The 13,944-nt window shown below is 32.4% G+C and overlaps 3 protein-coding genes and 1 non-coding gene across 4 annotated transcripts; 1 reads left to right on the forward strand and 3 right to left on the reverse strand.

Moving 5' to 3' along the window:
- Positions 1 to 916: 916 nt before the first annotated feature.
- On the reverse strand, positions 917 to 2,561 carry LOC122630401. The gene is made up of 5 exons (XM_043814864.1): positions 2,526 to 2,561; positions 1,951 to 2,056; positions 1,447 to 1,816; positions 1,265 to 1,361; positions 917 to 1,165 (listed from the first exon to the last, which is right to left on the reverse strand). The coding sequence occupies exons 2-5, from the start codon at positions 2,044 to 2,046 to the stop codon at positions 1,105 to 1,107; spliced, it is 624 nt and encodes a 207-aa protein (XP_043670799.1). The 5' UTR covers positions 2,047 to 2,056; positions 2,526 to 2,561; the 3' UTR covers positions 917 to 1,104.
- On the reverse strand, positions 2,181 to 2,253 carry Trnar-ucu. Its single transcript has one exon. It is a non-coding gene; the product is annotated as a tRNA-Arg (tRNA).
- Positions 2,562 to 2,619: 58 nt separating the features above from the next.
- Positions 2,620 to 4,213, reverse strand: LOC122630701 (solute carrier family 49 member 4 homolog). The gene is made up of 6 exons (XM_043815485.1): positions 3,990 to 4,213; positions 3,646 to 3,927; positions 3,464 to 3,554; positions 3,245 to 3,357; positions 2,748 to 2,974; positions 2,620 to 2,646 (listed from the first exon to the last, which is right to left on the reverse strand). Exons 1-6 carry the CDS (start codon positions 4,138 to 4,140, stop codon positions 2,620 to 2,622), a joined length of 891 nt encoding a protein of 296 aa, XP_043671420.1. The 5' UTR covers positions 4,141 to 4,213.
- Positions 4,214 to 6,115: 1,902 nt separating this feature from the next.
- LOC122630426 (homeobox protein rough-like) lies at positions 6,116 to 13,789 on the forward strand. The gene is made up of 4 exons (XM_043814905.1): positions 6,116 to 7,204; positions 7,655 to 7,931; positions 10,924 to 11,158; positions 13,006 to 13,789. The coding sequence occupies exons 1-4, from the start codon at positions 6,992 to 6,994 to the stop codon at positions 13,226 to 13,228; spliced, it is 948 nt and encodes a 315-aa protein (XP_043670840.1). The 5' UTR covers positions 6,116 to 6,991; the 3' UTR covers positions 13,229 to 13,789.
- The last annotated feature ends 155 nt before the right edge of the window (positions 13,790 to 13,944 follow it).

Here is a 13,944-nt window from a genome sequence, read left to right on the forward strand (position 1 = left end):
TATCATTCGTATTTATCCTTATTTACTTTTATTGCTTACATACCCTTACTAATTTAATTAAGAAATTAAATACACAATCACACAGAAAAATGTATGCTACCTACCTGCCTACAACTTATATTTAAAAAATAACAAAACGTTCGTTCCAATACACTTATTATTTTAATTAAAGTACAAGATAATGATCCACCACTTTTTTTCCAGGATGTATCCGTTGCGCTTCTCTTCTTGTTCATTTTTTACGGCATCCATATTGATACATCGAGATGAATCACGATTATATAGACTAAATTAAAAACAATGCACGTGGTAAACCACATGCTTTGTTTTTAATTTACCCTAGCATCACGAATAAATATGAAGAAAAAAATGTTCACTAATTGCACTATTAATTTATCGAACCGATGAATCCTTAGCTAATAATATTCGTGCCTATTTGAACCTTTCGCCCTCGACATGATTAAGCATGGCGGACAAATGGTTTTAACAGGAATATAACAATAATTCTTGTTTTCTCATGTACTAAAGCGACCGAAATGTTTTGATAATTGAACAAAACTGATTCTAAATCGCGATTTTATTTTATTAATATAATTACACAAATTAATATACTTTTAAACAATAACCTGAGAAAGCAATTGGTTTCTATCACAAAGAATTCTTTGACATTGATTTTCTCGTTGAATTGTTCTCTGAAAAAAAAATGCGATATACGTACCCAGATGATAAAATTTTAATTTAAGGGCGATCTTTTTTTTAATTAGATTTAAAATAAAAATTTTAAACTAATTTGACCATTAAGTATTCTGTCAATATAAGAACTCGTAAAACTTGATACTGATTGTTACCGACCGAATGTATAGCATTGAATCATACTGCCATCTAGTCGATAATTCTATTTAAATCAAAGAAAGATGTATTTTAATATAAAATTTAATAATATATCATGAAACTAATATATATCACAATATATAGTTGCAACATCTATATAAATATTTAAATCAAAATATTTCTTCACGAATCCTTTTTTCTCAAACGAATAAGATTCATGGAACTGAGAATATTATTACTCTTCAAATACATGTAGTAATTCTTTTTCCTTTACTATTTTTTTCTAATCTTCCTTTCTTGGTTATCATTCTCATTTCTATAGGTTTTATAAAACCTATTATATAATAAAGATTAATAATATTTAACAGTATTTTATTACATAATATGTTTGAATATATATATTCAAAATAATATTGTCCGTTAATATACTTACTCTGATTTCGTACGATTGTATTCTTCTTTCACATAAATTACGAGAATAGTTGCGGTTAATAAACTTCCAAAAGCGCAATATGTAGAACATCGATCACCTGTATTGAAGAAAAAGAAATACATATATTTTTTTGTCTATATGTACTTCTTTATCAGCATCCAATAACATTGTATCTCACATACCGATTCCAGGTATAAAATAAGAAAAGTAAAATAGAGTTCCTATCAAGTTTGCCATAAAGATCATATATCCGCCTACGATGGCTTCCGAAACAGGAAATGCCATTTCAGAAGCAAGTTCAAGGAACAATGCGGGAGTGGACCAGCTGGCCGATATTCCAAATATTACAGCAGCGTAAAGTTCTTCCTTACGAAATATTAAGATTCGATTTTCAAGCAATAAAATCCAGAGAAACATTACAACGGATATCATTAGCAATATATAAAGACCGGTCCTGAGATGACCTTGAAAAATATCGGCTACTCGAGAAGCCACCAAACTAATAACGCTGCCAAAAATGATAGTCCAGAAAGCAAGCTTATCAGCTTCCACCTGTGTATTTAGATATAACACACACGTATATATATATATATTATAACAGTCATGTTATAACAAATTCTGTTATAACATTATAATCAATTTTGTTACATACAAAGAAAAAATTTTGAAAAAGTAAGTAAATTTACTTGTGTAACCATTGAATCGAATGTTACGGTAATCATACTAAGCCATGGTCCGGTCACACCTTGACTAAGCGCAGCTGCTAAACATAATTGCCACATATTCTTCTTTCTTATGTAAAAAACAAAAAAACAACAAAAAATATTATTATTTAAATTTCAATATTCGTATTAGACATTAATTAAAAATGTTATAATAAAAACAAAAGGAAATAATTCTTTCCAAAAAAAAGAACCATCCCTTGTGGGGATCGAACCCACGACCTTTGGATTAGAAGTCCAACGCGCTATCCTCTGCGCCAAAGGGACTTGAAACGGTATATCAATATATAAGTATAAGAACATATTTTTTAAATTTGCAATCGATTTTATAATTTGTTTGATAAAATTATTCAATTTTTTCATTACGACAAACAATCGTAATCACGTTTATAATACAAATAATGATCTGACGTATGTACGGAGGTTTATTAAATCAAATTTCGGAGACAAAATTTTTTTCTTTTTAAATAAAAAAAAACTAATAATAACAATAATAACGTCATATGAATTAAAAAGGAAAAGAATAAACATTTAATTACTTGAGAAGAAGTAAGATCGAATCTATCAGAGTTAAGCGAGAATCTACAGGATCGATAGAGGTAGAATGGTTTGGAAAAAATGATAGGATTCCAACTACGATGAGGGATTGAACCACAAATTCTGAAATAATAAAAAACAATAACTGATATTATATTATTTAAAAGCATTAATAATAATGGATAAAATTTATTACCGATTCTCATTAGCGACATGATTTGTACACGAAGAACCGTTTGAAGATGATTATTATTCGAAGATAATCTTGTATCGAACGTAGCTCGTCTCGGTGAACGATAATAATAACGTTCCTTACGAGAATACATTCTCAGGATTCTAGATGTCTTTTTATTTAATACCGTATTGTTAGTCGGAATCTTTGTATCTACAACAGCTGGTCCTATCAAATAAGATACGGCCATGCCAAATTGATTACAAGCGGAAGATATACCTGAAAAATTGTATAATATTTTAATCGTAGATAATTATTTTATATTTTACGTCAAATAAGACACAATTTAGGCTATCGATCGTTATCCATCGATGAGACTCGTGAAAACGTAAAATTCATTTTATGATATATATAATGACTTTCTCTTCGGTTAACTGAAATATGGAAGGCCGTCGTTTCGCTTGAAATTAGATTCCATCTCTCGTTTTACTGTTTCGAGGGAGAACAACGAGCGAACTACGATATTAATTATATTAAAGAGATTATCACCGGTTGCGGTGGTGCGTTCTCCACGTGGGAACCAAACAGCAGACACCAGGGCTGTAGCTGGACCGATGATTACCCCGGACAGACCATTTAAGATGGCCGCGATATGTGCCGTTCTGAATAGATATAACACGATATATCCACATTCATCATATAACACATTGCATCCTGTTAGTTGTATATTTATAAAAGTCATTTCATTAGATTTCTCGGCGTACCTACATAGTGAAGATCGTTTCGTCACAAGAAAAACATCTGACAAAGGCTGCTAACGCTGAAAGGATCGCTGCCACTCGTATAGGTGCTACTAAGCCTAATATTACAATACAATTAATCTTAACAAATTATATAAACTTGATCTTTATGAATTTTAGCTATTATTACAAATGTAGATAAATTTTCACCTTTTCTATACAAAAACCAACAACAAGGAAAGCAAAAAATGATATATGTTATACAGCCCCAATCGGATAAAAGAGCTACGTGATATTTTTGCCAAGTGGTAAACGCTATCATCGTGGGTACTGTTATAGGACCCCAAGTATTCCATATGCAACACTGAGTGCAACTTAGTATACAAAATAAAGCCAACGCGATCCACCGTTCTTTCGGTATTTCAGAATCCTGATTGATCAGATTAGATGCTTCGTTAAGATCTTCCAAGTATTCATTATCGAGAAATCGATCTATATTCGATAAATATCGTTCAATTGAATAGGTTATAAAATTCGTCTTAAGACTGACTTACGATCCTCTCGAGAATGCGAGTCTTGTGGTGTTCTTAAATTGCCAGTACTTTTTGAATAAATTTTTGACAAAACTTTGCTTCTTTGTGTTTTTGAAATATCTTTAAAGATACTTTTACAAGGTGAACTTCGTGTTTCTTGCAATCGGGTCATATCGTGATTTACAATGGAATTCAATTTTTCAATGTGCTCACTTTGAAAATCATATAATTAATTATACAGTATTATATACGAAACATGGCAAGAAGAACGCTAGTAAGTTTTTTACGCAAGAAATCAGAAATCCGAGCTGTTCTTCGATGATCCTCGAGATATTCAACGCGTGTTCAGACCGACTGTTCTTTTTTTTCTTCTTAACGTTCAAGAATACATCGCTGATCGTTCTTTTTGAATAGCGCAATTACACGATAAAAGCAATGCTGTTACGAGAAAGTCATCGATGTTTCGAAAAATCGATGTTATTTCTTTGATCTAACGACGTTTTACGCTCGATAAATCGAAAATGATTCGATGGGGAAGAACATCAATGCTGTGGTTTAACGAAATAAATACGAGAGAGGAAGAGAGAGAGAAACGGAGAGAGAAAAATATTCTGTATGTATTCGATATAAATTGGATTGAATTGTTTCACCTTTGTGCGAGAAATTATCTGCACTGGTTAACCCGTCGCCAATGCGACGTTATGGTAGCTCATTCATGGACCAATCGGGAATACGTCGGAAATCAATGTAATTAGGAATGAACCAATAGGGATTCGTTGAACGAGTGACATGCGCACATCGTAACAACCAAGAACAGTATATATATCGTCTCAACGATCTCTGATACCTTTTGTTCATATTCCATTGTTATTGTATTACGATTATTACTCTCCCATATCGATTGCATCCACCAACGTCACAGTTAATATCGTTCTCTGCACTGTTTTAACTTGATTTCGTTTGAGAGAAAGCAATACTTGTAAAGAAAAATAGCATTCTTTTTTCTGTTTATCATCGATATTACTACTAGCGATCATATATGATTTATCTCTAATTCTATCCATTCAATAAAAATTTGAAAATAACTCTATCGTAATCATGACTTTCCAATTATACGCACAAGGATAAATATTCAACGTTAAAATCAAAAACAAATTAATTTCTCACTGCATCTATGTTTATATAACAGGACGATTCTTTTTTCTTACCGATATTAGAAATGGTTTTGATTAATTTTAAGTAAACTGCTACTGTAATTAAATTAAGTTAAAATTATTGTTAATTAAATGGAGAGAACAGTAAGAAATATCTTTCTATGTATCATTTTTTGGATCAGAGGAATTCTTTCTTTCCTTTTCTTTCAGTTTTTAACGAGACAATAACGTAAAAATCGAACAATTTTCTTATATCAATATATCATCTCGCGAAATATCGGCGATTCCGTGATGAATGTATAATGTATTCAGCTTTTATATAAAAACCATTCATCTACAAGAAAAAAAATAAAAGAGCCACGAATAAAAGGATACAGTATCGTTAATAAGAAACCACGAATCCCCTCGATCAATGAACGAGAAAAGAATGCCGGCCGATGAATTGTTCATTGTGCAGTTGACCGTAAATACGCAAGATATTACCAAGCTGCATCTAAATAAAGGATTCTTCGAAGACGCGAAGAAATTACAAATCAACCACCCTTTTATCGTCGGTGAAACGTTGAGAAGAATTTTTCAATTTTCTTCTCACGAATAAAAGGCCACCCTTCGTGAACGTCTAATGATGACGAAGTATCGAGGGTAAGAGGAGTTTTAAAAAATGAAAGAAATCTAATTGAAAGAGATCTAATATCCATATCGATGATAACAATACGAATAGCGTATTTCCTTATGAAATATTACGTTCTGTTCTGCCATTGCTTATATCCTTTGTTAACAAAACGAATTTTTTTAAGAATGACAAAGTATAAAATTAAAAAACGAAAAAAAACAAAATATTTCACATATGTAATTTTAAATATTCCACATTAAAAATCATATATAATGTTTAGAACAAATTTTAATTTTCCGAAAGTTACTTTATTGTTTAAACAATTCACTTAATGACGTAAATCCGTACGAATAAAACCAACGATCAAATAACCGTGAACTTCTCCGGTAGATAAAATTCGAGCGATAGTTATATTTGTATTAAACGAATGATTGATAATTAACGCGAGAAACAATTTTCTCGAGCGTGATCGCTTCAAGCTGAAACCTTATACTATGGATCGTGCGGTGAGCATTAATACAAGGGGGAGAAACTGTACCTATACGAAAGCGTTTCATAGAGAAGGGGCGGTGCAAGGAACGACAACGGGGATTAGAAGGAGGCCGAGAGTGGATGGGGGCTGGAGTATCGATGGTGGGGAGTCCCATAGTAGAGTAGGGAGAGTAATGTTACCGACGAACAGTCCCTTCTACTATCGAGATACGCACCACGAGGTGAGAGAATGGACGTGCAACCAAGGTGATTCAGATGCGCGCGTTAACTCGTACTAAATCATTTTCTTACAAGTTTTTCGCTTTTGAAATCGCGCCGTTTTTCGAGTTGGACATACCCGAGGTATCGATTTCGGCATAATTCCTTTTTATTATATTTTTTGCGGTCAAACGTTAAGAAAGATATATTTCAAATGACAGAAGTAAAAAGAGAGAGAAAATAGATCCTCGTTGGAAATCTTTTTATATGGGAAAGGGTTCGTTTATGGTGATAGAATTTATGAAGTGTTCAGAGAAGAATGGATTTGTGAAGTAAAGGAATGATAAAACGTGCTACTTTTATGAGAAGATAGAGAAAGAAAAAGCAGATCTTTTTAAAAGCAACAGAAATTTTGACATACGTAGAAAAACAGATATTACATACAGTCGATTTAATATAGTCCTTTTCTTCTACTACTGTCATTATTTCACACTATCGATTCTTGGATTTTATTCAATACTTCTGGAATTCTCGAAGAAACACCCGTCGTTACCGTAGTGAATTAAATGTCGACGAAAACAGGAAGACCGTCATCTCCTCGACGGTTCTTCGCTCGTATCTATGGTCATTTAGAATCGACGAAGAAAGTGAATGAGGAAGTGGAAGATTCGAAATCAAGAACAAATTTGGAATCTTCGACAAGAGTGAACGTCTGCGAAAAAAGCACGAATTCTGGCTCGGAAACCTTGCGTTCCTCTCCTCTTGGTGATGTTATACAAGTAAGCGTATCTTTATTTTTTTACTTAAAACCTTTTTTCTTCTGTTATTTTTCTTATTTCTTTTTATCCGAAAAGAAATTCTTTTTATTCAAAAAATATAATCGAAACCATTTATATGTATTTGTTAATATTAAATTTTACGTAAAAAAAATTGTGTTCTTTTCAAAACACTAAAAAACATCACAAAATTTCGAAAATTATAAGCAATAAAAAATGGACATAGCTATATGATCCTCTTTCGATAACATAATACGTCTTGGACTTTTTTTGTTAAATTTAATATTTACACATAGATAAAAGTTGGAACATCCTATATGTTAATTTTATATTACATAGTCTGATTTACGATAAAATTTTTGATGATCTAAATATAATAAAAAATGTTTTTATATATTTATTTATAAAAACGTGAATCAATATTAATTCGTATTTAAATCTTGTGTGTATCAGGCGAATAACGTAACGGAAGCGATTGAGAAAGAAGAAAATAAAACGCAAGATCCTGAAAGATTGAGAATACCTCAAGATGATGCAAGAATATCCGAAAAGGATTCTCGGTTACCGACCTTAGGAATACCCTTTTTATCTCACACATTTTTTCCCGGTAACCCTAATCACACATTGCACCTGACGCAACTCGCACATCCTTCCGTACTTCCGCCGCATCTTCATGGCTTAACAAATCATCCGGCAACGGATCATCATTTGCAAGGATTCTCTGCCTTCCGTAAGTATTTTTTTATACCTTCAATATCAACAGTCACGTTTTGAATGTCACGTTATGAACAAATTTCTAATATTATTCTAAATCTTACGAGTATAATGTCGACGATCATGTATATCTATTCATTTTTATATAGATATTACATATTATTATTTTAAAACGAGAAATATATATAGCTATCTACATTTATAGAATAAACTTAAAATATATAAGAGATTTTTAAGAGAAACAAAATTTTATTTTACCAAAAGTAAAAATTTCACATAACAATTAAAGTTAGTTAACACACATTTATTTGAACGGGAAATAAAACTATTGTTCGTCTTATATCATGATTATAACGAGTTCAAGAGGAAGTAATCGTAGCGAAGAAATACGACACGATATTCGATAAATGTCAAAGACGAATCGAAATGATAGCCGTATGGACTATCGGAGAAGAGTCTTTGTCGAAGATACTTTACTCGAGTGGTAGTTGTTGAAGGAAGAACGGACGTGCGTGTCTTCATCATAACGCGACTTCGTCAAATCTGCTTATGCCGATAGGACATGCGTTTATTCAAAACGCGTATGTGTATATTCCTGTTGCGGCAAAGACGGCTGTCCCCGGCTTACCGTGGAAACTTCGAATCCTCGGACCTTTGGAAGTGCACGTCGTATTCACTTGCTAACAAAACCTGCATACTCTCGTATATCGCGTTGTGAATGCTTCTATAATAAAATCAGAAGAGAGATCGAGAACTCTATATGGATCGGATAATATTCTCAATGAATTTCGGGGGAATACGTTTATATCTTAGATGAATCGATAATAATGATAAAATTTTTGATATATTAGATGATAAATTTTATACTATCTTTTTGATGAATAGATCAAAAACGGTTTTATTTTCTTCGTAGATCCGTATGAGATCATTCTTAAACGATAATTATGTCCGTCGTTTTATATGGCAAAGCTCTCAACGTAGAGACAGCACGGAAAAAATTTAAAACGAGAATTAGTTAATAAATTTAACAGATACGCAGAAAACGAAATAGAGATAAAAAGAAGAGAGAGAGAGAGGCAGACAGACAGAGAAAGAGAAAGAGAGAGGGTGGAAGAAAATGGATTTAAAAATTTCACTGTTCGCCTGAGATTTCGTCATTGTGAGTCGTTGTTACAATAAATACACACGTATACGTGCACACATTGGGGAGGGTTTATCCCGCTTCGCCACCTCGTGGCGATATTGTGATGAGATTACGAAACGCAGTTGGCCGAATCTCAATGTAGAATATGCATTGCTATATTTCCTCAAACCAACTCCACTCCTCTGGCCTTAAGCCGCTGTCACGACAGGCGCCACGAAAGATACCTGGTCACTCGGAACAAATCAAATATATTATCGAATAATATTTTATCAAATTATTGTTATATTGCTGTTTCATTAATGAGGTGTTATCATTATCTCTAAATAATAGACACATTTTTATTACACTGGTTATTTCTCAATTTTATTTATATTTTCATTTTCCTCGCTAATAGTATTTTTTATTAAACTACTATGTGCAAATTCTTGAACGTCATTGATTTATATACACACACATATATATATATATACATATATAATTTATATACATACATATATATATGTATATAATGTAATATGTATATAAATTAATATGCAAGAAAATCATTAGAAGTTATCCGACTATATCTATAACTTTTCACTTCTTTTAAATATAACATTCGAAAAATGTGTTCTTAAAATACATAATATCCGTCATCACCGCGCTTTTATCCTGACGCGGGTTTTAGAGGTAAAAGTAAAAAGCAAAAGATAGATAGAGATAGAGAGAGAAGGAGGGAAGGAGAAGAGAAAGGGAGAGATAAATCATATGACAATGAAATCATCGAGGCGCGATAAGTTGTTATCGTTATTGTCAAATCCGTTTCGTTTGGTCTTCGCTCCTTCCAGTTTCTCCTGTAATATTCATTAATGTAAACCTACCGGTATAATGTAACGTGTTCTAGTCGACGTACATATAAAAGATGAAATTTATTCCTCCGTGAAGAAAATTTACGTCGACATTTAAAATATAAATGTATGATACTGTTTTAACGTACGTATATTAAATATATAACACAATCAGAAATTAAAGTTTTCCATTAATTACGAACATATGTCGGAAACATTATTGAACCGTTCTTTTCAAAACTAATAATAAAGATCATTATATATAAATTAATTAACACATATTGCAGTACATAATATGATCATTATTAAATTTTGTAAATTACAAATTCTGTAAAAAAGTGAAGCAAAAAAAAAAGATTTTGTTCGATATTTCAAGATAGACGAGTTTTACGATAACGCTTAGTAAGCACTCCTTTCTCTAAAGTGCGAACATCTACGCGGTCCGTCGAGTAGGGTTCAAGGAGCAATTAGGATCCTATTTCCATCCTGAACCAGATTGTACGAAGCCTCGTGCATCTGACTTCCGGTATCATTTGTCCCTCACATCCTAATTATCCTACAATATGGATTGCGGTTACGGCATCAGATTACCGTCGTGTCCGGATAAAACACGTACCTTCAACAATAAATCTCGAATCTATTTGATATTTACTGTTTGCTTCCAATCGTTACACCATTAATAAATAAAGTATAAATAATATATATATATAAACATTTAATATCGTATAATATACAGAATGAATTAATGTTTTATTAGACGAAATAATAATTAAAAAATGATTTAAATGAATTAATATGATCTTCCTAATATATTTCGAAATAGTAAATAAAAAGTTATTGCAAATGGAAATAATTATTGATAACGTGTGTAAAAAATGGACTAAATTAACTTAAATACAAATGATCAGGATTCTGAACACAAAATAACAGACTTCGGAAAATAAATGAATACTTTTTTTTATATTACAATATATGTTTTTCTTCTCACTTTATTTAAATAAATAAATTCGTCTTATGAATTTGCACGCAACATACAGTCGCACGTCGTAGAAGAAAGGAAGGCCGACCAAGAAGGCAGAGGACAACATTCAGCGGGGAACAAACATTGCGTTTGGAAATTGAATATCGAAGAGGAGAATACATATCGAGAGGTCGAAGGTTCGAACTAGCAGCCTCTTTGAGATTGACGGAAACACAGATCAAGATATGGTTTCAGAATCGTCGAGCCAAAGACAAGAGAATCGAAAAAGCTCAATTGGATCAGCAATATCGGTGAGTTTAATGTTTTATTATGTTGTATTTGACTCGATATTTACATTGGAAAAAGATTTTCATGATTACTTGTTTTCAAGTGTACATATATGTACAAATTAAATATCCTGTTGACGAACATAATGCATGTCAATTTAGAATGCAATTCCGATACAAAATAAAACAGGTCAAAATTAATGAGTAAATAGAAAAAATGTGGCTACTTTGCATACCGGTAGATGATGTTGTCTCTAAAATTCATTTTATTATCAAGCTTTTTGATCGTATTTGTCACTCGAAAAATTCCTTCGATCGTAAAGCTTCCTGTTGATTCCACGGAAGGATATCTATCTTTCATCCCTCGATTCGAGGACTAACAAAAGTTAGGATAACTCGAGTCCTTTTACCTTTTCTTCGTCGTAGTCAAAGGTACGTGGGAACTAACGGATGGCTTTCCCGTCGAACGAACGAACGAACGAACGAACGAACGAACGAATCGCCGAGCCAAGTGGATCGGAAAATCTATTGGTATATAAACCGTACGTGCGCGTTTATCCAGGCGTTTATCTTCGGCTTATCGAGAAGAACCGTCATCGAGTACTTTAATGGCATCAGGTGCACATTGGCTGAATAATACCCGGGAAAGAGAGAGATCTCCTCGTTGGAGGCCGAGAGGGGACCGGTTGACTGTGATTCGAAGTTACGAATCAACGGACTGATTCCTGATACGATAGAATATACCACTAAATAGCCTCTTTCGAGAAGGGGGAGATTACAAGCTCGCGTGCCGAAAAACGTTTCTTCGAGTCTTTAAAAGAATAGCCCGGAAAGAAGTTTTTGTAAAGACTTTTTTTATCGTATTACCAAAGAATAGAGGAAAAATACTGGCTCGTTTAATGAGTAATATTTTCATCAAATTTCGATGCAGAAATAGTCCTTTCCATCTTTTTGAGGGAGAGAGAAAGAGATTTTTCTTTTGTACCTGATATCATTTTGTACGGAAATATCAATATTTCAATTTGTTCAAATATTAAACGAACATGTAGGAGTTGCGAAAATGATTGGTTTATCATTTCTTTTAAATCAACAAAAGATAACAGCATTTTATATTTTATGAAATACGTGGAAAGGAAAAGTTCTAATTGAAATTTGATTGAAATTCGAATCTTACACAATTAATTAAGAAAAAAAAAACTTGCGAGAATGATATAAAATGTTAAATCCTAATATCGAGAAGAATCGTACGATTTAAGTATCTTGTCTGGCGCTTCGCCGCAGCTGTGCTAATGACCGTGGTAATGACCATATCGTAGGAGCAATACATCAACCCTGACAAGATAATGATTTAGCTAGATGCACCGTAGCGAAGCACTGTGGAAGCTGCTGCCGCTGCGGGAAGTACCATATGCTTTGAAGGGCCGACATGCTCTCGCTATTGTTATTGAATTTCGCGCATCTTATCTTTCCCATGGCCACATCACGGCTCTATTCCAAGCTTTCCTCTGTATTTTCATTGAAGAATTCACTTCCACGAGAATCCTTCTTATCTCTCTTTCTAAAAATAAGATTTTCATTTGGATTCTCTATTTCAATGAACGTTTCATGTGTATTTGAAATGAATGAAAGATTCGGTACAGATTTCAACGTAATCGTTTCTTCTTCGAAAAAAAAAGAAATACAAAAAAATACAACAATAAAATAAATATCTTGGAATGTAAAGATCATATCTCTCTATTAAAAATAATATATAATCGTAAAGAGCACGAAAGTGAGTTTTACACGCGATTCATCGTTTAAGTTAAATTCGTGAAAACTACACTAGAAGACTTAAAAGGCTATATTTAGTTTTATTTTGAATTTTCTTTCAGAAACTTTGCTGTTTCCAGCGGCTTCGTAAATTTGCCCATTTATGGAAGCGGTAATTTCTGCAGACTGTGTCTTTATAAAGACGCTTTTGGATCATCCGCTGCACATTCGTGTGCATCCACACACGTTACTACCATAAGTTCTTCGATAGACCAACCTCAATGCAGCAGCAGTAGTGGAAGCGAAATGTCTGATAATCCGTCTACTGTCACATCACCAATTTAAATAGAAGATCGATCTTCGTTTAGTATAGAAAGGTCTAATATACAGTTTTGCTATAATCGGGGACAATTTATGCACGAGATAGCAAATCTCACACCGATAAAACGTTTATTCAGATTTCGCTATTATATTCTCGTCGATATTCCATTTAACAATGGTTAATAATCGATCGCGTGTATAACTATATTAATTGTATTATCGTCTATGAAATATTTGTAATATGTGTAATGTCCAGGGAACGTGTATTAATCGATAAATTTGATCATTCTTCAAACCAAAGAATACGAGCCTCGAAAGAAATTCTTCGTTATTAAGTTGATCATAGAGAATTCTTTTTTTTAATATATCGCTAATTATCATTCATTTATAATATATTTATTATTGTAAATATATTTTTAAATCGGTATGCGTGCGTGTGCGTGAGTCATAATTAATTTATTGTTTATAATCGTAAGATAAAAGTAAATGTTTATCTTGTATATCTACAAACGAACACACATTTCTTTATTATAAAAATTATTTCTATTTTGTAATCCAATTTTCGTTCGTATATATCGATATCCAAAAAGCTACAAAAAAATTCGATTTGTTTCGAAAAATTAATGACAAAAGAGAATGTATAAAAAATTTCAATAAATTCATTATTTATTATAGAACCAATTTCCTATCAAATTATAAAATAATATTCTTTAATAAAAATGATACAATTCTGAAGGATT

Source organism: Vespula pensylvanica, chromosome 7, assembly GCF_014466175.1.
Source record: "Vespula pensylvanica isolate Volc-1 chromosome 7, ASM1446617v1, whole genome shotgun sequence".
NCBI classification, from domain to species: domain Eukaryota; kingdom Metazoa; phylum Arthropoda; class Insecta; order Hymenoptera; family Vespidae; genus Vespula; species Vespula pensylvanica.